Source organism: Myotis myotis, unplaced genomic scaffold (genome assembly GCF_014108235.1).
Source record: "Myotis myotis isolate mMyoMyo1 unplaced genomic scaffold, mMyoMyo1.p scaffold_m19_p_10, whole genome shotgun sequence".
Lineage (NCBI taxonomy): Eukaryota > Metazoa > Chordata > Mammalia > Chiroptera > Vespertilionidae > Myotis > Myotis myotis.
This window is the reverse complement of record NW_023416314.1, coordinates 79,280,461-79,303,907: the sequence shown is the minus strand read 5'-3', so window position 1 is coordinate 79,303,907 and position 23,447 is coordinate 79,280,461. Positions and strand designations below refer to the sequence as shown.

At 61.2% G+C, this 23,447-nt stretch overlaps 1 protein-coding gene across 1 annotated transcript; it reads right to left on the bottom strand.

Annotated features, from left to right (window-relative positions):
* Positions 1-2,000: 2,000 nt before the first annotated feature.
* CDC42BPG (CDC42 binding protein kinase gamma) lies at positions 2,001-20,816 on the bottom strand. Its single transcript, XM_036326740.1, has 37 exons — positions 20,547-20,816; positions 18,029-18,120; positions 17,870-17,953; positions 17,403-17,498; positions 16,961-17,109; positions 16,373-16,466; positions 15,915-16,115; positions 15,542-15,790; positions 15,086-15,165; positions 14,127-14,224; positions 13,957-14,037; positions 13,574-13,671; positions 13,298-13,477; positions 12,955-13,047; positions 12,687-12,808; positions 12,537-12,609; positions 12,210-12,316; positions 12,003-12,117; positions 11,634-11,782; positions 11,468-11,556; positions 11,112-11,164; positions 10,933-11,037; positions 10,786-10,845; positions 10,394-10,499; positions 10,001-10,134; positions 9,782-9,921; positions 9,603-9,684; positions 8,720-8,936; positions 7,580-7,642; positions 6,862-7,461; positions 5,666-5,763; positions 5,502-5,586; positions 5,240-5,360; positions 4,929-5,046; positions 4,619-4,733; positions 4,417-4,502; positions 2,001-3,156 (listed from the first exon to the last, which is right to left on the bottom strand). Exons 1-37 carry the CDS (start codon positions 20,704-20,706, stop codon positions 3,100-3,102), a joined length of 4,650 nt encoding a protein of 1,549 aa, XP_036182633.1. The 5' UTR covers positions 20,707-20,816; the 3' UTR covers positions 2,001-3,099.
* Between the last annotated feature and the right edge of the window lie 2,631 nt (positions 20,817-23,447).

Sequence of the window (23,447 nt, the reverse complement as noted above, 5' to 3'; positions counted from 1 at the left end):
CAGACAATAACAATGGCTTCTGGTGGCTCCTTATAAGATGCCTGCAAAGTATTTCGGTGCAAAGTTCAAGATGTCTACAACTTACTTTCAAGTGGTAGCAGACTGCATGCTATGTATACATGGACGCAGGTAGATGTGTAGGGAAAACAAAAGCAGCGTAATGTTAACTGGTGAATCTAGGTGAACAGTATGGGAGTTCGTATTCTTTCTGTAGGGTTGAGATTAGTTAACATAAAATGCTTGAAGAAAATTAATTCTTTTTATTTTATTGATTTTTTTACAGAGAGGAAGGGAGAGGGATAGAGAGTTAGAAACATCGACCAGCTGCCTCCTGCACACCCCCTACTGAGGATGTGCCCGCAACCAAGGTACATGCCCTTGACCGGAATCGAACCTGGGACCCTTCAGTCCGCAGGCCGATGCTCTATCCACTGAGCCAAACCCCGTTAGGGCTGAAGAAAATTCTTACAAAATATGAAAATCTTTTGACTAAATTATTGCTGGGTGCTAGGGCGGATGATTGGAGGTCTTAGTTTGCAAGGGGCCTCAGATTCCCTGGGCCCTCGGTTTGGGCTTCTGCATGTTAAGAGAACAGACATTTCTTGAGTGGGGCAAAGGCATTTTACACTCATCTCACCAAATCTCAATGGTATCACCCATGAGATGGGCTTTATGATCCCCACTTGCCAAAGGGGAAACTGGGGCTTAGAGAGGCCAGGTAACTTGCTCATGACTGCACAGCTAGACTAGAATCCAGGTTGTCTGACTCTCAGGGTTGGATTCCTACCCAGGCCCTGGAATTCCATGGGCACCCCCAACCCCTATCACCAACCCGACATGACACCTGGGCCTTTGGTACTTGTAGCTGTAGAGCCTGCCATGAGCCCTGCCAGTCCCCCAGGCCTGCCTTGATCCCAGGCCCAGGTCTCCCTCTCCCTCCTCATCCAGCTCTGCCTCATCTGGGTCTTGCCCAGTCACAGTACAAGTGAGACCCCTCCTGCTCCCTTGCTGGGGTCCCACCCCAGCAGGTCCAGGGGTCCCCAAAGGTGTGGACGGAGTCGGCGAAGAAGGAATGACACAGAGGCAGCGTTCAGTTGATCAGCATGGTTGGGTTCTCTTGCCTGGTTCTATTGCCAGGTTCTGTCCAAGATCTTTTGCCATGTTCTCTTGATAGGTTCTGTGGCCAGTTTCTGTCCAGGATCTTTTGCCATGTTCTCTCCAGCGAAGTGCTGTCTCTAGGTTCTGTGTAGGTTCTGTGTCTAGGTTCTGTGTCCTGTTGTCTTGTTACATCTGTATTTATACCAGTTGATTCCAATCCTATCAATCTCTATTCCAAAGGTTAGGGCGTTTCTTATCTCCATTCCAGGGAGTAAAGATTATGTAGCTTAAGCATGATTGTTCATAGTTAAAGTGATTAATTACCCGCCTGGCACTTAGTTAAGGGGTTTTATTCCCTCCCTAACTTCAGGGGAAAATCCCTACCTGGGGAAACAACCTTTCTCAGAGAGGTGACCTTGGTTAAAACACATAGTGCCAAGAAGGTGAGCAAACATATTAAGAACAGTTTGCCATATATGCCAGGTCCCTTGAAACAGCACGGATGGACCGGCTCCCGGCACTCCCTGCTCTCAGCAGCCTCACAGCTCAGAGGCCCTAAGGCCACCTTCTAGGGCCTGCAGTAAAACGAAGCTCTAGCGAGGGAGGAATTTATCTCCTGGGGTGATAAGAGCCACAGCTCTTCTCAGGGAGCACCACTGCCTGCTCCTGCTCCTTGGGGTCGGGGCACTCCCACTCCCCATGGGTTTCCTTACTGCACCATCCCTTTGTTATTAAACTTTCATTTACCCCCATTGAATGTGTCACCTGATTCCTGAAAATACAGGGAAGACAACTTGGTCTTTAGTTGCTTTGATACCCTCCCTCCTCCTCCATTTCTGGTCCTTCCCCCACCCTCCCCGTTTTCTGAACCCCAGGAAGACACATCCAGGCAGCCAGGCCAGCAACTTACAAAGCTGTCTTTATTGTTTCCTTCCTGCATCGCAGAGCATCAGGGTCGACCCCTCCCGGGAAGAGGGCATTTGAGGAGATAAATACTTGCCCCTCACTCAGCAGGGGAAGGTTTAATAAAAATAGTAATATAATAATAATAATAATGACTGTGCTCAATAATAAAATGTCCCCTATGATCCCCTAATACACAGTTGGTCAAAGCTTGAGAAAAAGGACCCCCCTTTTTGGGGAAGGGACAAAGTGTGCCTGGAGACCCACCAGTGGACCGGTCGGGCGCCCATCTCCCACCAGGTAGCCCATATAAATACCCTCCCCGTCCCATCCCTGCTTAGGAATTCTCTTCTCCGGACAGATTAGATGACAATGTCAGTTGGCTTACTGAGCCTCTCCCTGTTCCCAACCTCACCCAGCTCCTCCCCAGAGAAAGGACCCGTGGGTGTGTTCCCCCAATTCCCTCTCCCCTTGTCTCTCTTGTTCATCCATCTTCCTTTATCCCTCTCTCCTCTGCATGGCTTTTCCCTCCTTCTAATCACTATCACCTTCTCTCTCCCTACTTGCCTCTCACTTCCTTCACCTACATCCTCCCCCCTGCTTCTCTCGCTTCTTTCCTCTGGCTCAGAGCCTGTCCTTCTCGCCCGGTCCCTGAGCAGAGAATGGGATATGCCCCAACTTGGCCTCCCTGGGGGCTGGACAGTGCGCAGCCCAGACCTGAGTCTGCTGCCAGGGACCCGGCCCTTCTCCGTCCCTGACTCTTCCAAACCCCGAGGCTTGGCACTGGAAACAAGGGCTTTGGCACAATCATCCCTGGACACCAGGACAGAAGAGCCCCCGGCCCACAGCAGAAGGGAGACCATACTGTTCCCAGCGGCTCGCACAGGGTGGGCTGGGGGTAGAGGAAAAAGGCGGGATCAGGGCTGGGAGTCAGGTTCCCAGGTCCCGGGGACTCAGCCTCCCAGTGGCTCCCCAGCCCAGGCTCTCCCTGAGTCCGAATCTCCACATATCCCGGACCAGCCGGAGCGTGGCACTCCTCAGGCTCTTTGCTCCCTCACATCTCAGCCCTGGGATTCGGGTGGGCCCTGCCAGAGGGTATCAAGGGGAGCTCTCTGATTCAGGGGCGGGGGGGAGGCTCCGCGGCCGCTCTGAGACCTAGAGGAGAAAGAGAAGGAAGTCAGGGTGGAAAAGGAAAGGACTCTCCTCGCCGAGCCACGGCCTCCGGGGGCCTTCCCAGGACCCAGCACCGGCTGCAGCAGGGCCCTCGGAGGAGGATGATGTGAGGTGGGGGTGAGTTACGTGAGAAGAACTGGGGAACTCGCACCTAATCCTGGCGTCCAAATTAATGTCTCTTTGTTCACTGACTCTATGCTTCACTCAATCAACAGACATGCTTTCCTTTGGACAGAAGACAAACTTGATCCCCGCCATCAATGAGCCCACAGTCGAGGGAGGACTGGCACCCAGACAAAAACCAAAGCACAGCAGACTGACAAGGAATGGGCGGACGGCGGGCACCACGGGTGGCACCAGCCCCAGAGGGGCAGGGACACCTGCCCAGGTAGTCAGGTGGTCTCTGGAAAAGGTGACATTGGTGCAGAGCCTGGAGGGTGGCCTGGCTCCATTAATCGGGGTGAGGACAAGAAAGGGCGTCCAAAGGAGGGAGAGAGCAGGGGCGAGAGCTTGAAGGTGTGACCGCACAGGGCAAGGCCCAGGGCTCTGAGTGGCCTCGTGTGGCTGGGGGTGGTGATGGGGGTGACAGTTGGAGAGGAGGCTGGAGGATGAGTAGGAACCCTTATCTCCAGCCAGAGTGAGCTGCTCTCTGCCATGGGCTGGGCCTCTGTTAAGAATCCCAAGAGGGCCGAAACCGGTTTGGCTCAGTGGATAGAGCGTCGGCCTGCGGACTGAGGGGTCCCGGGTTTGATTCTGGTCAAGGGCATGTACCAGGGTTGCGGGCGCATCCCCAGTGGGAGATGTGCAGGAGGCAGCTGATCGATGTTTCTCTCTCATCGATGTTTCTAACTCTCTATCCTTCTCCCTTCCTCTCTTTAAAAAATCAATAAAATATATTTAAAAAAAAAAAGAATCCCAAGAGGTCCCCCTCTGTGGCACTGCCCCCATGTGCGGAGCACCGTGCTGAGGTGTCATCGCCTCACACCGTCTCACAATAACCTCATTTTCCAGGCAAGACAAGCTCAGAGAGGCCAGGCACCTTTCGGGGGCCACACTGTGGGGACAGTCAGAGCCAAGATCCCCACCTCCAGGCTTCCGCAGGCCCACTGTGGGGGGGGACAGGTAACGGTCTGCATCTCTTAGGGTCCAGGGAAGGATGGGCTGAGCTTGTTCTCTGGCCTCAGGTCCCAGCAGAACTGCCTGTGCTTAGAGCGGAGGAGGGAAACGCTCCCGCTGGCTCACCTGTATCTGGGAGGCTGCGGGGCTCAGAGATCCCTGCGGGCAGGATACGGACTCGCTGGACAGGGATGTCCACGGCTTCTTCTTCACTGTTCCAGGAACAGGGTGAGGGGACAAAAACACAAGGTCAGATTGGAAGGGTCCGAAGGGGGTGGAAACTGGGGGATAAGTGTGGAGGTGCAGGCGGCTGTGGGGCTGTTCTTACTGGGGTCCGCGTTCCCGTCGCTGCCCATGGAGGCTGGACGCCGCGAGGCCTCGGAGAAGCTGTGGGGCCGCTGCGGGACGGAGCTGCGGGCACCTCGGCCCTTCCCTTCAGGAGCCTGTAGGGGGGCGGGGCGGGGGGTGGGGCTCAGCGGCACAAGAGACCGCGACAAGAGACTGAACCCCAGCCGGCCGCCAGCCTGGCCGTGCGGAGCGCCGGGTACCAGGTGAGCTGAGGGCAGCAGCGAGCGCACCGGAGAAGCGCTGATTGGCTCAGCCTCACCAAGGAGGTTTGTGATTGGCTCTGGACTCACCGGGGGCGGGTCCCTGGCGCTGGGCTTCCTGTCCGTAAAGCCCACGTGTACCAGGTGGTTGAAGTTGGTGGGCGGTGAGATGAGCTTGGAGCGCACGAAGGGGTCCTTCAGCATCTCCCTGCGGGCAAAAGTGATTAGAGAGGGGGTAGGCGGGGGTGCCAGCTCCCACCCGCCCCCGCCCCGGCACCCCCTCTCCCGGGGGCGACTCCCCGCTCCCCGGGGCGGGCCTTTGCTTCTCCCCGCCCCCAAGGGTTGGAGGCCCCGCCCCCATTGGTTGGAGGCCCCGCCCAGCCATTGCACCACGCGCGCACCTGCGCTGCTGTTGTCGCTGCTCGTCCGACACCCGGAAAAAAAAGCGGCGTTTGCTCTTGGTGCGGACCAGCTGGCGCCGGCTGTTGTCAGTGAGGTCGGGGATGTTGAACTCGTCCTTCTCTGTGGGAGAAGCGGAGAGCTGGGCAGTGCTCACGAGTCCCCAGGGCCCCAGTCCGCGGGCGCTGAGTCCTTCACCCCGACGTGTGCACAGGTGAACGCACACCTGCGGACCCACAAACACAAGCAAACACCCTCCCTCACCTGCCAGACGGTTCCTGAGGTAGGTCAGGCGGACCTTCTCGGCGCCATAGAGGAACAGGGAGCCCTCTGGGTTCAGGGGTCGCACCTGAGGCAACAGGCACAGAGGTCACACCATGCACCCTGTCCTGCCCAGGCCAGCCCCAGGGGTCTTGGCAGGCCCTCACCCTCTTGAGCGGCACCGTTTGGACCCATTCTGCTTTCCTCACATCAAACACGTCGATGGAGTTCTCGCTGAACACCGTCAGGTAGGGGACTGTGTAACCTGCAGGGTAGAAACTGCTTGTGCTGAGCAGCCCTGAGCAAGTCGGGCACCTCTCGGGCTAGTTGCCTCCTCAGCACCACGGGAACACCCTGTGCCCGGCCAGAGCAGAGTGCAGCACTTTCTGCCCCACCAAAAGTCCTTCTTCTGAAGACTTTCCAGGGGGCCCCACCCAGCTTCCGTAACAAACCAGAGATACCGATCTTGGAGTGCCACTCTGTGCCATGCCAGGCATACTTCTAACCACTTTGCATATTTTTTCTCCTTTAATTCTCAAACAACCCCTCACTTACAAAGGAGGGATCAGAAACCTCAGAGCTAAGCAATGGGCAAGGTCACCCAGTGGTGAGTGAGAGCTGGGAATTGGCCCCAGGCTGTCTGGGTCCAACACCTACCTGTTGAAAGTCTGTGCTACACCCAACCCACAGGCCCCACCCCAGAAGAGCCATTGCTCATGAAGGGAGCTCTGTCCCTCTTTCAGCCCATACGCCATTACACCAGTCACCTGTGAATGCGCCAAACTCCCCACTGCCCCACTCATTCATTCATTCATTCCTCCAAACAATCCTAGCACCTGGAGTGTGCTTGTCAGGGGTGGGTGCTGGATGTGATGAAGAAACCAGCCCAGCTGATGTACAAGCCCCCAGTGCACCAGAACAGTCATTACCAGAGGGCGCTAAGAGCCAGGGCAGAGGTCAAACACAGAGGTGGGGGAGTAAAAAGGAGCCAAGGACCCATGATGAGGAAGAGCAGGGAAGGGAGCATGGAAACTGACAATGACAGCAACCATGGCGGTCACTTATGGGGGCCTGAGCAGGCCCTGGGCTGGATGCACTTCAGCGTTTGCCAGGTACAAAAAGAAGAGCAGTTCAGGCAGGGGGCAGATGTGACGTAAGGCATGGAAGAGGACGATCCTCTCTGAGGCACTGAGGGCAGAGCTGGGCATGGTCAGGCAGGAGGGTGCACACTGGCTTCCGATGCCAGCTCAGGTATTTGGGCAGGACCTGTCTTCCTCTGATGCATGTGATACACCTCAGGTGCCTAGCCCTGTCCCACTCCAAGCCAGCCCCAGGGGCCAGTCCGGCTGTCCGATGGCCTTACCCCAGCCTGTGGGCAATGCTGGCCACAGCAGTTCATGGATGCGAGACTTGCGGCCGGCGCTGTCCACGTAGACCCCAGCAGTGGTGAAGAGCAGCAAGAACTCACTAAGGCTGAGCTCCACGGCACCCAGCGCCTCGCCTAGGCCCCCTCTTGATGGCGGTAGCTCCTCAGGCATCAGATTGCCCCCCAAGGCTAAGGGCGCAGCCTCATTGAGCAGCGGGTAGAGCAAGAAGGCACCAGCTGCGCCCACACACAGCCGGTCGCCCAGCAGCTCCAGGCTCTGCACAGGTGCTGGTGCCTGCAGCTCACGGATGCGGTGGTGCCAGGGCCCCGGGCCTGGGCCCAGCTGGTAGCAGAGCACTTGGCGCTTGACAGCTACACAGAGCACAGGGGTGCGGGCCTGCAGGATGCGCCCGGCTGCCAGCGCCTGGCAGCCTCGAGACTCAGGGATCTTGGCGCCTGTCAACTCTGCGCTCTCCAGCTCGGCCAGGGGGAAGAGGCGCACGCTGGGGCCTCGGCCACACAGCGCGGCCAGAAGGCCCGCAGTGGGGCTCACAGCCAGCCGCTGCACCCGCCGGCACTCGCCCACCTGGAAGATGTCTGTGGAGTTGGTAAGAGAGTGTCACCATCAGGTGGGTGAGAAGCAGCTCGGTGCCCATCCTCCTGTGCCCTGGGGTGAGTCCCGCCCACACCAGCCTTGGCCCAGCTTGGCATGTACCATTGCTGTGCAGGTGGATCACAAACAGCCCCTCCTCGGTGCCCAGAGCAAGCCGGTCCTGGTCTGGGAGAGGGAAAGAGAGGGTCAGGGGTCAGAGGGCCTGTTCAGAGGCAGAGCCTGGGCAGTCCACCTGCCCTTGCTGAGCCTGTTTCGCCCTGTCCCTGTGCCACTGAACCCTGTCCCAGAGTCTAGATCAGCCCTCCGGCCCGTTTGAAATGAATAAAACTAAAAAAAAAAAAAAAAAAGACCGTACCCTTTTATGTAATGATGTTTACTTTGAATTTATATTAGTTCACACAAACACTCCATCCATGCTTTTGTTCCGGCCCTCCGGTCCAGTTTAAGAACCCATTGTGGCCCTCGAGTCAAAAAGTTTGCCCACCCCTGGTCTAGATGGCTCTAATGGTAAAGGCTGTGGGGGCAGGGATGGGTGAGAGGCCCTCCACTCCAAGCTGTGGGATTTTGGGTAAGTCTTGGAGATTCGGTTTCCCCTAACGTAAAATGGGGACAATAAAAAAAATAAATAAAGTGGGGACAATAATGGTACCTTCCTCACTCAGCTGCTGTGAGACTGGAGATGAAGCAATGCAGGTAAGTGTGAAGCTCACGGCAATCCTTGCTCAATAAATGCCCCTTTGCCCTGACTCCTGACTGACACAGCGGACCTGGCAGACCACACAAGGCCCCGGCTACTGGGAGCACTGTGAGCGCCTCTCCCCCCGCCGTCTGTCATGGAGGCTCCAGGCTCCTTGCCGACCCAGCAGCCTCATGGGTGACGGTGTGAGGCTCAGGTCACCCAGCTGCTAGTTCAGAGAGCTGAGAGCAAAACACCTGGCTTATTTCCTATTAAACCCCTGCTCTGTTCACTCGCCTGAGATCCTTTTAGAAGAAGCAGACGGAGGCCCAGAGAAGTTGAGCGGCAGAAGCCAGGTTCCTGCCCCAGCCCGGGCTCCTCACACAGCCATGCCGAGGGGACGGTGGAGGACTCGTGTGCAGGGCGGAGTCCACAGCTCATAGCTGCAGGGACTGGGCAGTGGCAGCGGCCCTCATGACTGTGGCTGGGCCAGCACTGTCCCTACAGGCCCTCACTGCTCCCCCAGCCTGCCCGGAACAGACCGCGCCCCCTGGCATGAGGCTCACCGATGATGGCAGCGCAGAGCGTGTGCGGCAGCAGGGACAGCCCGTTGTCGTAGGCCTCCTTGAGGGTGTACACAGGCCGGGGCCTGGGCCGAGTGTCCAGCAGCAGCCGCTGCAGCTCGCCCAGCACCTGCAACCAGCGCTCCCGCTCCCCCTCGCTCTCCGCCAGCAGCAGCACAGTACAGGTGACGGGCGGCACCGTCAGCTGGGAGGCTGTCACCTGTGGGCAGAGACCCAGGCTGGAGGGCTGCGGGCCGAGGGCCAGTTGTCCTTCCTCCCTTCTCTCTGTGCAGCAGTTGATGCTAATTAACGCAGACGTGAGCTTGCCGGGCGCAGAGCCAGGTGCTGCTTAGAGCAGGTGATGAGCGAGGCAGGGGGGTCAGACAAGCACAGGGACAACTGCAGAGCCCTGCCCGGTGTTGTGGGAGGGGATTGGCGGGCACTGTGGGGACACAGGTGAGCGGGGAAGGGTGACCTCCCAGGGGAAGAGGCAGTTCCGGGAATGGCAGAGGTGGGGGAGGGACTGGCAGAGGGAGCAGAGGTGAAGGGGTCCAGAGTGCAGGGCACTCCGGAAGTGGAGATAGCCAGGTGTGGTCAGAGCAGAGAGACCCCAGGGAGAGGCGGGGAAGGCCTGCAGGGTCAGAAATGTAGGGCCTCGAGGCCACGGCAGGAGCACGCCAAGGGTGACGGGGAGCCACAGATGAGTCTAACAAGGCAGGACAGCCAGCTTCCCATGTGGAAAACTCTGCCCTCCAGGATGGAACGTGGGGGCACGGAGAGGAGGGGCCGGGATGAAGGGGTCAGCCATGGAGATGGAGAAAAGTCGGTAGAAGGGGTCAACCTGACAGTGGACGGTGGTCTGGCCCATCCCACCCCCGGCACTTACCCTGAAGATGCGTGGCAGGTCCTTGGACTGGGCGTGGATAACATCAGAGGCCAGGACTGGGGTGGCTGAGAACTGGGGGTCCCTGCGAGGTTCATGGAATAGGTAGGAGGTCACCCTCCCCCGGGCTGCCCTCCGTCCACCCACTTGTCCCTTGTCCCATGCCAATGCCTGGCGCCCACCTCAGATCCAGGGCCTGCAGGAGGGCCCCGCTGGCTGGGCTGAGCCGAGGGTCTGGGGCGTCGAACAGCAGGAGGCGCGAGTCGCTGAGGGCGGCAAACACCCGCTGCCAGCCCCGCCGGACGCCCGCGGGCCGCGGCACCTGGGGAAGGCAGGCATGGGAGGGCCCGCCAGGCCGGAGGGCCACCGCGCCGTCCTCCCCCTCCCCGGCCCCAGCTCACCGACAGGAAGCCCTCGTAGGCAGTGCCCGTGCCTGTTTCGGGGTGTACTCCCAGGGCCGTGCAGAGGAGATCAGGGGGCACAGGACAGGGTGGGGCCTGTGGGGCACACATCCAGTGACAGAAGTAGCCGCAGGCTGCGGGGAAAGCAGGAGACAGGGCGTGAGCCTGGGTGGGGACAGCCCAGAACCAGGACTCTGGGCGTTCCCAGCCCCAGGCACCCAAGCTGTCACTGACTCCCCACCGAGGGGGAAAAGAAAAGCTTAGCGGTGGGGAACGCAGCCTGGGCTGAGAGAAGCCTGCTGTGCCAGGATCGGGCCATTTCTGTTCATTCCTCCGAGGGGCTGTGGCTGGTGCCTGGGAGGCAGGGGGCCGGGCGGGCAAGGGGAGTCTCACCGTCACAGCCCAGGCCCTGGCGGCCCAGGCCCAGCATCAGCGAGGTGCAGCGCAGACACTTGGTGGGGGACGGGAAACTCCGGGGGCGCAGCATGTGTGAGCCAGGCTTGGGGGGGAAACATGGCCGTTATTCACGTCAGACCTCAGCCTTTCAGGGCCCTGCACCCCACTCCTGAGGCAACCCTGAAGTGCCAGCCAGGACCAGGGATTGAGCCAGCTGGCAGCGTGAGCTCTGAGCCCCAGTGAGTGTGTGGCAGCACTCAAACCCATCGCCACCGCCACCCGCGACGAGGTCTGCGGGCCATGGCACAGGTGGAGGAACCAAGAGGGTCCCTGGAAACCCAGCAGAACAGCATGGTGCCCCCACCCCGCTCCACCCTCTAGGCACCGACCTTTGCAGGAGGACCTTCTGCAGGGGCTGTGGTAGCAGCAGGTCCTCTGGGGAACACAGCCTGCGGGGGAGGGCGAGCGAACAGGTGAGAAACGCACGGGCACAGGCCCCCCCCCCCCCCCCCCCCGCAGGTTCCCACCATCCTTACCCCAAGACGCAGGCTGCGTCGGCCCTCCGGCCTCAGCTCTGGCTCCACTCCAGGTCTTGGGGCCTCTCCTGAGATGCCAGGGTCCTTGGCAGAATCCTTCTGGGGCTTGGGGGCAAAATCAAGGCCTCTGTGCCCGTCCCCAGGACCCTCCCCAACCAGCCCCTGTACCGGGTTCTTACCTCTGAGCTCCGGAAAGGCAGGAAGGGAATCAGGGAGTTTGAGGACTTGGTGTCTGAAAACAGAGGGTGTGGAACATTGGGGTTGGGGTCCCTGGCCCAGCCCTGACACTTATTCCTGAGGAGCCATGGGCCAGTGGGGGCCTCAGTTTCCACCTCAATGAAGTGGGGCAATGACTGCAGGCTGTGGTGGCGGGACCTGGCATACAGTAGGTGCTCAGTACGTGCTGACTAACAGATGGTGGGGTAAGCGACCGTCTGGAACACATTCTTGTCTCCATGCCCTGCAAGGCTGTGTGGGACCCCTTGGTAACTGAGGCTGCAGTGGGGGCAGGACAGCCATGCAGACGGGCACTCACCTCCTGGCCCGCGGGTCCGCAGCTCCTCCCGCAGAGCAGCCAGCTCCTGCTGCAGGCCCCGGTTCTGCTTCTCGGCCTCCTGCAGATGGCTGGGGAGAACCGGTGCGAGCTCACCACCCGCCCCTGCATGGTCCTGGTGCCTCTGCAGCGCCTGCCCTGGGCTCACCTCTCGGCCTGCAGCTGCGCCTCCTGCACCTGTGTCAGCTGCTCCTGCAAGCTCTGCCTGGCCCGGATCTCAGCATCCAAGGCCAACTGCAGCTCCAGCCTGGCGGAGGCATCCATCTTCTGCAGCCGCCTTGCCTTCCACTGGTGGTCCTGGTGGCCAGAGGGCACCCATGTAAGATGCCCCCTGGGACTGGCTGCCTCAGAGGCGCCCTCCCGCCAGAGCACACCACTGCCATGCCCCCCGCTCAGGCGCACAGCCCAGCTCTGCCGATGACACAGTGGGCTGAAGCAAGTCACTGCTCTTCCAGGAGCTGTGTCATCACCTCCAGAGTGAGGTACCCCCTCCCCACTGGGTGTCTCTGGGGCTCACCAGTGGCCGGGCAGGGAGTGTCTGGGTGCCCACGTTCCTCAAGGACTCCAGCTCCTCTGCCATCTTGGTGGCCAGGGCCTGAAGGTAGCCTCTTGAGACCTTCTCATCATTCACCCTGATTGGAAAGGGGGCTCAGGGTCATGGCTGAGCCCTCAGCTCCGCCTGGGCCCAGCCTCCAGCCCCCAGCCTCCAGCCCATGGCACCCACCAGCTGAGGATGTCGGCGATCTGGGCCTCCCAGTTGCCCTCTGTCTCCCGCCGCTCGCCCTCCAGCCGCTGCCGGCTCTGCTGCTCCCGCTCCAGCTCTTCCACAAGCTGGGGGCCAGGTGGGAGGTGGGGTCAGGCCCCAGGGCCCGAGCAGCGGAGCCCTGCCTATGCCCACCCTTGCTCACCCCCTACAGCTTGCCTGCCTGCTATGGGCACTGCCCTAGGGAGACAGCCAGCCCTGGGCCCTGGCCGCTCTGCCCACCTCTCCTGCTGTGCCCCTGCCAGGTCCCTCTGCCTGGCCGCCTTGCCCTCTGTCTACCCTACTGACCCGCTCCTGCTCGCGGCTCAGCCGCCGGTTCTCTTCCTGGAGCCGGCAGAGGGCCTCCTCCTTTCCACTGGGCCTGGAGAGGAGAGGGTGCCTCGGTTACCCCCACATTAGGCCCTGGTCCTGCCCCCCACCCCCAGCTGCCCAGCTCACCCGTGGCCGCGGGCCTGCTCCAGCTGCACACGCAGAGCGGCCACCTCCTTCCTCAGCTGAGCCTCCTGAGGCCCGCCCTCAGGCGATCCCGTGCCGTTGGTCTCAGAGGCAGTGTGGACGGTCTGAGGACACGGAGAGCGGTCAGGGCAGGGGCCTGAGAAGCCATGGCCCACTCTACTGCTGGGACACAAGCCTGGACCCGGGGACCCTGAGTCGGGTCAGGCGGAGGGATGTGCCCCTTAGGGGGTTGGGGATTAGAACTCAGTACCTTGACCCGGGAAGATTCTTTCTCAAGGCTTCGCTCCCGCTGTCTCTGAAGCTGTGTCACCTCCCGGCTCAGGGTGGCCACCTGGGCCTGCAGCTGTGATGGGGTGCAGAGGCAGCCAGTGCTGACCTGCCCACCCCAAGCCTCTTCCTGGCCTTGCTGCAGACTCTCGGGCTTTGCCAGCCACAGCAGGAGTGAGGCAGGGAGCCCCAGCCCGCGCACCCTAACCATCATCCCCTGCTCAGACCTCTGCCGGCCACAGTAGGGAGCGCAGAGGCACCTGGTGCTCCCAGAACCTTGACCCAAGCTCCCTGGGCCTCCTCCAGCCATGCCAGCGGTCACTTACGTCCCTCCGGGCAGCCTGGGCTTCCTCCAGCTGGGAGCTCAGGGCCTGGGTCTGGCTGGCTGAGGCCGCCGCTCTCTCCTGGGTCTCCTGCAGCCTTTGGAGCAGCTCCTCCCGCCCGCCCTGAGCTCTGCACAGCTCCTTCTCCTGTGCCCGCAGCCCTGCTCGGGCCTCAGCCAGCTCCTGGGGAATCGGGATGGGGAGGACAAGCCTGGAGTCAGGGCAAGGGCCTCCTACCATCGAGCCCTGGGCCACTCACCCAGCTCACCAGGCCCTCACCTGCAGGAGCTGGTCTCTCTCCTGCTGCAGGTCACTGTCACCACCAGCAGGGGGCCCATCCGGCTGCGACAAGGGGGCCTTGCTGTCCCTCAGCGACTCTGCCAGGAATTGTCACTGAGACCCGCGCGTACTGACTGCCCAGCCTCAGCCAGGCACCCGCCTGCAGTGTCTCGTGGAGCCGTGGCCCCAGCCTGGGAGGGGGGTCTCCTCGGCCCATTTCCCATGTGCAGGCTCAGAGTTTAAGATAACTCCCTGAGCTCACACAGCATGTACAGAGCAGGGGCAGGACCGGAACCCAGGGGGACTCAGGTGTGCTGGGGAAGCAGGTCAGCCCCAAGGTGAGGGCAGGGGGCAGAGAAGGGGCAGGCGGGTGAGTAGGATACCTGACAGCCTGTCCCGTAGGGTCTGGACTTCCTTCCGCAGCTGCTCCAGCTCCCGGTGGTCTGAGGGCACCTGCAGGGCCTCTGCCGCGGGGAGAACCACAGGTGAGCAGCTAGTCCGCGGCAGGAGCCCGGGTCAGACCCACAGCCCTGGCCCCGCCGGCTCCCGGTACCTTGGAGCTTCCGGCTCAGCTCCGTCTTCTCCTGCTCTAGACAGCGGAGCTTCCGCTCCAGGGCAGCCAGCTGCTCGGAGCTGCTCTCGGGGCCGGGACTGGGGAGAGCAGGGCAACACAGGTCAGCAGAGACACCACCCGCCAAAACCGCCTCCCTTCTCCCGTATCCAATCATTCATTCACCCAAGAAACACCTACTGTGTGCCAGGCCTGTACCCAACCCTGAGCTTTGTGCCAGGAAGAGAAACAAATCCGACCAGACCCTACCCTTGTGAGTCCCCAGGCTGGTACCATGCGCAGCAGCCCAGGACAGTGGCTCCCAGATCCCCCAGGTCCAGGTTCGAGCCTCTACAAACTATGTGACCATGAATAGTCATCTAACTTATCTGAGCCTCAGTTGCCTCTCAGGAAAATGGAGGTGATAACAGGGTTTCCTCCAAGGATTGTCAAGAGGACTCGGTGACATGGGTCCCGTGGGCCCCACGCCTGGGGAACGAACAGTGGGCACCCATGAGTGCGGCACCCAGTGGGCACACCACACGTGCGGGTCAGATGCATTGCTTACACCTGCAGTGCCTCTTCTCCAGGACCTCACTATGGTGTCAGGCCAGCCCCACGCATGGAACTGGATCATCCTGCCCATTTCATAGAGGCACAAGGTGAGGCTGGGGCAGCAGCACGGGCCCTTCCCATGCGAGGCCTCTGGCTCCCAGTCCAGTGTACTTCTAGTCTGCCATGGAGGGAGCTGTGAGGGCCAAATGCTGGGGCGGGACCCGGAGGGGGCCTGGGCATGGAATCACGGGACCCTGAGGACACGGGGGCCTGTCTTCCTGTGGCTCAGAGCACACATCCTCAGCACCTGTCCCCTGCAGGCACCAGACCCAACAGGCTACCCTCCCAGTGTCCTCCAAGCCAGGCAGCCCCCAGCTTCCCACCAGGTGTGTGAGGACCAGACTCACCTGCCCGAAGTGTAGGTGAAGCCCACGAATGGGAGGTGGTGGCCTGAGAAGGCCCCATGGGAGGGTGGTGGCAGGGTCCCCTGCAGAAGGAGGGGAAAGAGTTAGTCTCCGGGCACAGCTCCAGCCGAGGCCTCAGGGACTGGGAGTGCCGCCCTCCTCCTGCGCAGGTGGGAACATGGCCCCACCTAAACAGACCACACTTCCCATGCATCCTTGAGGCTATGGCCTCCCAGACACCCCTGGGAGTCTTCTTCCTTATACAACTTCTGGTTAATAGAATGACGCGAGGTAAAGGACCCTCACTTGGCACAACCCACCTCAAGGCAGGTGAACTATAACTCCTAAGAGCCTCTGGGGTCTGAAGGCCTCAGGCCCAGCCCAGCAACTGCTTTGGGAAACTTCTAGGGGTGTCCCACAGCCAGGGAGGGTCCTCCTGCAGTGGGACCCACCACTCACCGGATGGTTGAGGGTGTCATCGTCCACATCGAAGTTGGAGGTGTCCACAGGCCCGCGAAGCTCAGGGATGTAGGGGGCAGTGCTGCTTGCCAGCTGCTCCCAGTCCACACCTTTGAAGAAGGGATGGTTCCGGAAGTCATCCAGCCCTCCTCGGCCCAGACGCTCCTCCTGGCGGCACAGCAGCCGGCGGATCAGGTCCTGGGCACTGGCCGGCACATCTGGCACATCCAAGGGGAACTGCAGGTGGTCCTGCAGGCCGGGGGAGAGGTGCGGGTGGGTATCCGGAATCCCACCCCCACCTACAGGCACCACCAACCTCGTGGACTCGGGAGTCCCGCTGCCCTCCCAGAACCCCGGAGCCTGGCAGCCAGACCTCATGGTTCATGATCTTGGCGTAGGTTTCCACCAGGGATTCAGCATAGAAGGGCGTTTCCCCGAAGAGTAGCTCGTAGGCGCAGACCCCCAGTGACCACCAGTCACACTGTGGGCCATAGTGGCCCTTGCCCTCCTCCATGGCCTGCAGGATCTCAGGGGAGATGTAGTCGGGAGTCCCCACCGCCACTGACGAGTCCACCTGTAGGCGGTGGTGTTGATGAGGACACGAGGACAGCCCCCGGCTTGGCTGGGCCTGCTGGCCCCTCACCAAGGGTCTAGGCCTGGCACCCCCACTCCCTAGGGGTTGGCTGGCCTGGTGCTCCCACCTGGGCCCTGGGCCTAGTCCTTCCTTCCCCTGGGAGCCTGATGCCCCCTGCACTAGGCCTGGTGCCTCCCAGGCCTTGGGAATGTTTCCAGCCACGTGCTCCCTGCCCCACCCCGGGGCGGGGTCCTTACCATGCCACTGTTGTTGAGACGTAGGCAGGAGCCAAAGTCAGCCAGGCGGATGTGCCCGTTCATGTCCAGGAGGATATTGTCCGGCTTGACATCCCTGGGGGAGGCAGGGAGAGTGAGGGGCCTGACCTGTGTGTGTGGTTGGGTGTGTGCACGGGCACGTGTGTATATGCTCACACATGCTCCTGCATGCAGGCATGTGGGATGGGTGACGGCTGGTGGCCAGGCCTCCTAGCCCCCAGGAAGGAGGAAGGTGGCTAGACTGGGGAAGGGGTCCGTAAGGACGACCCTCAGAGGCAGCAGAGTATACTGTGGGGGACACAGGAGCAAACCGCAGCTTGGCCACCCACCAGCTGAGTCACCTGGAACCAGGCAGGTGCTCACCTGTGCTAAGCCCTGACTTGCTCATCTATCAGATGGAACAATGAGCAGCCCCATCACATAAAACTTTTGGTGTGAGTGTTCAGAGGCATCAAGCAGGGGAAGCACCCAGCACAGGGCCCGGCACCTGGTGAGCGCTCAGCAAACGGCAGCTGTCCCCAGAGTTGTCAGCGGGGACTGGAGAGGGCACGGGGGCTTTGCGGGCCCCACCTGTGGACGTAGCCCAGCTGGTGCAGAGAGTGGATGGCCAGCACCATCTCAGCCAGGTAGAACTGGGCCAGCTCGGGCGGGAGGCGGTCCTCAAAGCGGCTCAGCAGAGTGAGGAGGTCCCCACCGGCGTAGTAGTCCATCACCAGGTACTGGATGGTGGTGGGAAGGGCAAGAATCAGATGGAAAAAGGGACATCTGCCCCAGGACCCCACCTCCCAGTGGCCCCATGGGAGGCAGGGCTATGGCTCCCACCAGCTCTGGGGCGGCCAGCTCCCAGTCAGGACTCAGGCAGAGGGTCCAGGCCCTGGAGCTGGTTGGGAGGGTAAGCCTGCTGGTCCCAGTAGGAGGGACCTCTCTCCCCTTGGGCCCAGTGCCTCGGGACCCCAAGGGCCTTCTCCTTTGTCCCCAGGCAACCCCCTCCAGCCTGGCCCGGGATCCTCACCAGGTACTCCTCGTCTTGGAAGGCGTAATGCAGAGCCGTCACCCACCGGCTGTCCCCCTTCACCAGAACGTCCCGCTCCTCCCGGAAACAGGCTGTCTATAGCAGGTTTGGGGGGCGGGATGGGGTGGGATCAGAGTCCAGGAAAGCCCCACGCCAGCTCAGGGGATGGAGTAAAACTCAGGAAGTCTAGGAGCTCAGATTAAGGTCTCTGTATGGGCCAAGCCCATGCTTTATGGCTCTGGGCCTTAGTGTTATAAGGGAAGTGGGAACAACTCCACTTGCTTCCAAGGAAGGTTTCTAGTGAGGAAGGGATGGGGGAGTCGGCAGCTGTTGGGGATGGATCCTCTGCCCATTGGGCAGCCACACCACCTCTTCTCCTGCACGCCCTGTACGCCAGCCAGCACCCTCTCGCCCTCCCCCCTCACCCGTGTTTAGGGTGCCGAAGTCTCACCAGACTCCAAACTGACCTCGGCCCTCTTCAGCATCTCCCATTTGTGCAGCATTTTCATGGCAAAAATCTGCCCACTGTCCCTCTGCCTCACCACGGCGACCTGAGGCCACAGAGAGCACTGGGCTCAGCGCCTGGGGGCACACCCTCCTCCCTCCCCCCCAGGCCCTCTGCTCACCTCCCCGAAGGCGCCTCGGCCGATCACCTTCAAGATCTCAAAGTCATCTCTCTGCAGCCGAAGCTCCTTCACTTTTGTGACGAAGGGGCTGGCTGAGGAGACAGAGAGCGGGGCTCAGGGAACCTTCTGGAAGGGCCCCAGGTCCCTCTCTCACCTGGGGAAAGCCAGGAGCTATAACTCCTATGAGGCCAGGGCAAGGATGACCTCCCCAGGACAAACTCTGGCTAAGGGGTCGATAGGGGCTGCAGCCCATTCAGCCATGAGCAGGATGCATGCAAGGTGGGGGTCCTGACTCTGCTGACTACCTGGCCCTGAGACCTCCCTGAATCCTTGGACCTCTGCCCCCAGACTCCAGGCAGCCTGGGTCCCAGGGACTGATGGAACTTGTAGTTCTCCCCAGCTTGGGGGCTGCCCCTGGCCACCCAGGTCACCCGGGGCAGGTGGGGATACCATTCCCACCCCCAGCTCACAGTTCTTAGCCACCTAGCAAGACCAGGCCAGAGCCTGTCTTGGGAAACTGGACAGGCAACATTCCTTGTCCCCAGAGAGGCTTCTCTGCCATTGAGGAGCTGTGGCCCAGTCCTGGGCCCCTGTAGGCACCAGGGTACCTTGGTTGGAGTGAGGCCTGGGGGAGCCCAGAGGACAGGTAGGACAGGGTCTCCCCATGTGGGGCCTCCTCGTCGGCAGGCATAAATAGGTCTGCCCAGATCCTCACAAGACTCAAATGCAGGGCCAAAACCTCTCCGTGGCTCCTGACGCTGGCACTGGAAGATGTGAGCACTCAGGACCTCCTCCAGGCCTGACCAGCCCTTGAGCCTGCCTCCCTCTCTGGACTTGGCCTTCACCTGGCCAGGATCCTCCTCCTTCCTGCAGTCCCTGATACTCCCACACGGGGCATCTTCAGCCACTCCCAGGCCCGCTCCAGGCCGGGAGGTGGGACTGGGGCCTAGAAACTGAGGGAGGCCAAGAGTGACCAGTAGGGGTTGGGGTCAGCTGCAGTCTGACTCCCTGCCTCAGTTTCCCCTGCCAGGCGGTAAACTCCCTGCCAGCTGGGCGGGTGTGTGGGTGGGACAGAGAGCTGCTCCACAGGTTTATCAGGCCGAACCCCCGCAGCAGGGGTGGAAACCTCATTACAGAAATTAATTGTCTCTTTCCCAGGTCTGTGTGTGCAGCTGAGAGGAGCAGCCACAGGCCTCCAAGAGGGAGCCGAGGCCAGGACGGCTACCCATCAGCCAGACAGGGGCCCAAACCAGGTCCCCAGGACAGGCTGCCCAGTCCCCTGGCCTTGCCCCAGGGGATGGGGGCTCTAGGCAGGATTGGGGACAAGTTGGGGCAGGAGCAGAGTAAGTCACCACCCTGCAAGTTACCTCGGGCGATGTCAACAGACAGGCCCCCACACTGGGGTCCCGGGCAGAGGTGCCAGAGGCAGGCAGGGAGGAGCACATGTGTGTGCAAACACACACACGTGGGTGTGGCGTCACAGGGGGGGGTGATGACAACACAGCGAGACACAAGCATCAGGTGCAGGAGTCCGGGGAGAGGAGAAGGCAGCAAGGAGATGGGGGACCGAGGAAAGGGCTGCGGGCTGGGGACCACTCAGTGGCACGTCTCAGGCCCCCAACTGTGCCAGGCTGGGCCCTGTGCCTGCCCAGAGCTCAGGAGTGCCTGCACACTAGTTGCCCACTGGGCAAACGCCCGCTTCACCTCACCCTCCAGGCCAGGCCCCATGCCCTACCCCCATGGCCTGGCTGGCACCGGTGCTCACAGTGAATTCAGGGTCACCCCGGGCCAGCCACTCCCGGTGACTCAGATGAGTCAACCAGGAAGGGGCACAGATCCACCTCCAGCCAGGCCTCCCTCCCTGGCCCTGGGGGAAAGCCCTCAGGAAACCTGGCCAGCGGCTTGCACAAAGGGGCTGAGGTTGGTGCCCAGTCCAGACAGGGGTGGTCTTAGATGCAGGGAGATGGGAGTGCGTGTGGGGGCGGGGGAGTGTGTGACACCCACAGACTGTGAGTTGAAGCAGGTGTCTCTCCACCAGCAGCTGAATACGAGCTTCTCAGTGCGGCCGTGTGGGGTGTGGGAGCCTGAGAACGCATGTGTGCCAGCGGGTGGCATGCACGGAGTCGCGTGTGGGTCTGTGTTCTCACAGGTCATGCGGTGCGATGCGTGAGGGAGGGATTCTGGACGTGACTCTGTGTCGAGCGTGAATTGCACCTGTGTCTGGGTCTAACCTGGGACCACGTTTCTTTGAGTCTGTCCATGTGAGGTGAGTGTCGTGTGCATGTTCCAGGGTCTGTGAGTGGAAAGGACTGAGTGTGAATCTGAGCGCAGGTAAGGTGTGCAGGTGGCTAAGGCCCGCGGGTCCGCTGTCAGGCCAGTGCCCAGCGGCTGCGGTGGGGAGAGGGGCCGTGGGCGCGCGGCTCCCGGTGGGAGGGTCTGTGGGCGGGGAGCGCGGAGGGAGAGGGTCCTGAGGCGGAGTCCCGCGTCCACCCTCCGCGGTCCCGCCGGAGTCACTCACCCCAGCTCAGGAACTGCGCCACGTTGCGCTCTCGCCGCAGGGGGGCGCTGCTGAGCTCGTGGTGCAGCCCCAGCAGCAGATCCAAGAGGCCGTCGAGGCCCGGGCCGCCGCCGGCCTCGCCCCGCGCCAGCCGCTCCAGCGCACGCAGCCGCCGCTCCATGGCTGCGGCCGAGGCTCCGGCCGGGGCTAGAGCCGGGCCCTCCGCATATCCGCCGTCGGTCGGTCCGCCTGTCCGTCCTCGGATCCTCCGCGCGTCCTCCCCCCACCCTCCCGCCCTCCCCGCTGTCACCTTCCTCCGAGGCCTCCAGCGCGCCCTCACCTGGGCGCCCCGCCCCGCCCTCCGCCCCGCCCCCCGACGGACGGGCAGGTGCGCGCCGGCCAATGGGAGATCCGACAGTAGGTGAAGGTGGGAGGGCGGAGGCGAGCGGGGGCGGAGCCAATCCCGGCCAGGAAGTGGGGGGGCGGGCCCGAGCGCCACTAACTCCTGGGCAGGGCGGGGCCAGGCGGGGGTCTCTGGGGGCCGGGAGAGCCGGCTAGACCCCTGCGCGGCCCTAGACCCGGCCTGACCTGGGCCCTCGCCGGCCCCCCACCAGGTGGGGATGCCCGGGGCTCGGCAGCTCCCCTCGGCTGGCGGGGCAGCGGCCGCCTCTTTCTCAGCTTAGGGAGAGGGGCTCGGGACGCCCGCGGCCCCGGAGCCGGATGGGAGTTGTAGTCCGCTCCCTTCCCGGGATGTCCCCCTTCAAAAAACTCGCCAGTTTCTGCTTTCATTTTATTCGTATCGTTACAGCCACCTGGGAGACAGGTATGTGAGGCAGGAATGGTCACACCCATTTGGCAGATGGACACACTGAGACTTGGGAAGGACAAAATGCATTGAGAGGCCGAGGATGAGGGACCCTTAGCTAAACCCTGCAGTGGGGCTGAGCCGGCGACTCCCCCATAGGCTCTGGTGTGTGTGTGTGTGTGTGTGTGTGTGTGTGTGTGTGTGTGTACTTTTATTAAAGCCGGCGACTGGGAAACAAGGAAGGGCTTAGCACAGAAGCAGCAACAGGAAGGCCTAGCAGGGCTGCTTTGGCTCACTGAGAAGCCAGCGAAAAGGGAGCCTTGGGGCCAGGTGCAGGGAGTTAGTAAGAGACAAGCTGCCGCTGGCCATTGCTTCCCTGAGGGCAAGTCTCCGGGGGTCCCTTAGAGTTTAGGAGATGCCCGCCGTTGGGGGGAGGGGAGGGAGAGCAGGCCACCACAGGCTCTCAAAGCCCTGGGTGGAGCAGGGCCTTCGGCCGGCCTGGAACTTAAAGGCCAAGGAGAAGTCTGAACGGGGCTGGAGGAGATCAGGAGAGGGAGGGGTTGGCTTATCCAGTGGTGTTTCTGATTTCTGCCCAGCTGTCTCCAGCTGCGCTGGACCAGAAACCACAGGACTGTGGGTCTGTCCAAGAGGAGGGATCGAAGGGTGGGGTTTTTAGCGGCTTTAGATAACAAATTCTTCTATTAAAAAAGATCTTTTGGGCGGGTTTGCCTCCTCCCTCAGGCGGGGAGACCTTCTGGAGTCTTCTGGGTCAGGTTGCGAGCCTTGAGGGAGGAGGCACTCTGACGTCCTTGGAGCTGAAGTAAGCATCCCTAGCAGCCCGGGGCTTCCCCACAAGTCTCTCCCATTTGCTCTCCTCCGAGACCTGTCCCTGGGGAACCAAGACAAACAGGCTCTCTCCCTACCCAAGCCAGGTGGGGGAAGGGAGCCAGGATTATTTATTTTTATTTTTATTATTATTATTTATTATTATTATTATTATTACCAAGATTTAAATTTCAATGGCCTGTGTCTTCTGGAAGGGGCGCTGGGATTGTGTGGTTGAGCCCTCCGGGTTCTCACCTGTAGCATTCTGGGCCCTCCTTTTGGGGGCGGGGCCCATCGTAGGGTTTGTGTCCTGGGAGGCCACAAGGGGGTGCTAGAGACCAGAGGAGGGCCAGGTGCTCCGGCCCAGCCCAAGTTCCCATCTTCTGGGGAGTTATAGGGTAGGGAAAGGCTCCTGGGTGGGAAAACGGACCACTCCTCATTACCCCTCCTGGACACTCTGATCCCCAAACCCACTCCAACCCAGCCCCCACGGTCAGCAGTCAAGGACCAAGGTGGGGGGAGGGCGGGCTTCTGGGTCCTGGCTGACTCCCTGTGTGACCTCGGGCAAGTTTCTTGGCTTCTCTGAATGCTGGATTCTCAGGTCCCTCCCTGACCCTTCATACTCCGTCCCACGTAGAACAGCAGAGGGGAGAGAGACAAAAACTAGAGCAGTCCATCTGGGACTTGATTCTATTGGGCCTGTATTCCTTTTGTCACATCCTGTTCCAAGCCTCAGTCTCCTTGTCTGTAAAAGGGGTTGGCTCCCTGCTCCTTTGCAGCTCAAGGTCAGAAAACCCCTCAAGACTCAGTCTGCACCTGAACCCCTGCTCCAGACCCCACAAGCAGCCAGTCCCCCAGCCCAGCCATCAGAAGCAGCTCCTGCACTGGGCCCTGCTTTGCCCCAGCAGATCTGTTCTCTAATCTTGTGTGAGCCAGACCACCAGGGCTGCACAGGCCTCACCCCAGGGAGCAGGGTCTGCATGTGGCAAAGACCCTGGCCCAGTGAGTCCATGCAGAAGAACTTCCTATCGCCTCCTCATTCACACTCCCTGGTCACTGCTTCCGGAGGCCCACCAGGTGCAGGGGCGCCTGTCTTCCCATACCTCTCCCCCTTCTCAGCCCCTTTGGTATTGAGGTGTTGGCACTAGCTCTAGGGAGCCCTGGGGATAGCAGATCATGGTAATTACATCTTCATTCCTGTGGTCCTTAGTATTTCAAAGCTAAGATCTGCTATCTTCACAAGGGCCCTCCTATAAATTAATACCTTGAGGCTGGGGAGGTGGGTGGTGCCA

Bases quoted from the DNA above. Each gene is read 5' to 3' on its own strand.
- CDC42BPG (XM_036326740.1), bottom strand. From the start codon at position 20,706: ATGGAGCGGCGGCTGCGTGCGCTGGAGCGGCTGGCGCGGGGCGAGGCC. The intron at 14,225-15,085 runs GTGAGTCTGGTC...TGCTCTCCCCAG, and splicing joins TTCACCTACACTTCGGGCAG to TCCCGGCCCCGAGAGCAGCT. The intron at 10,135-10,393 runs GTGAGACTCCCC...CTTTCCCCGCAG, and splicing joins CCAGGGCCTGGGCTGTGACG to CCTGCGGCTACTTCTGTCAC.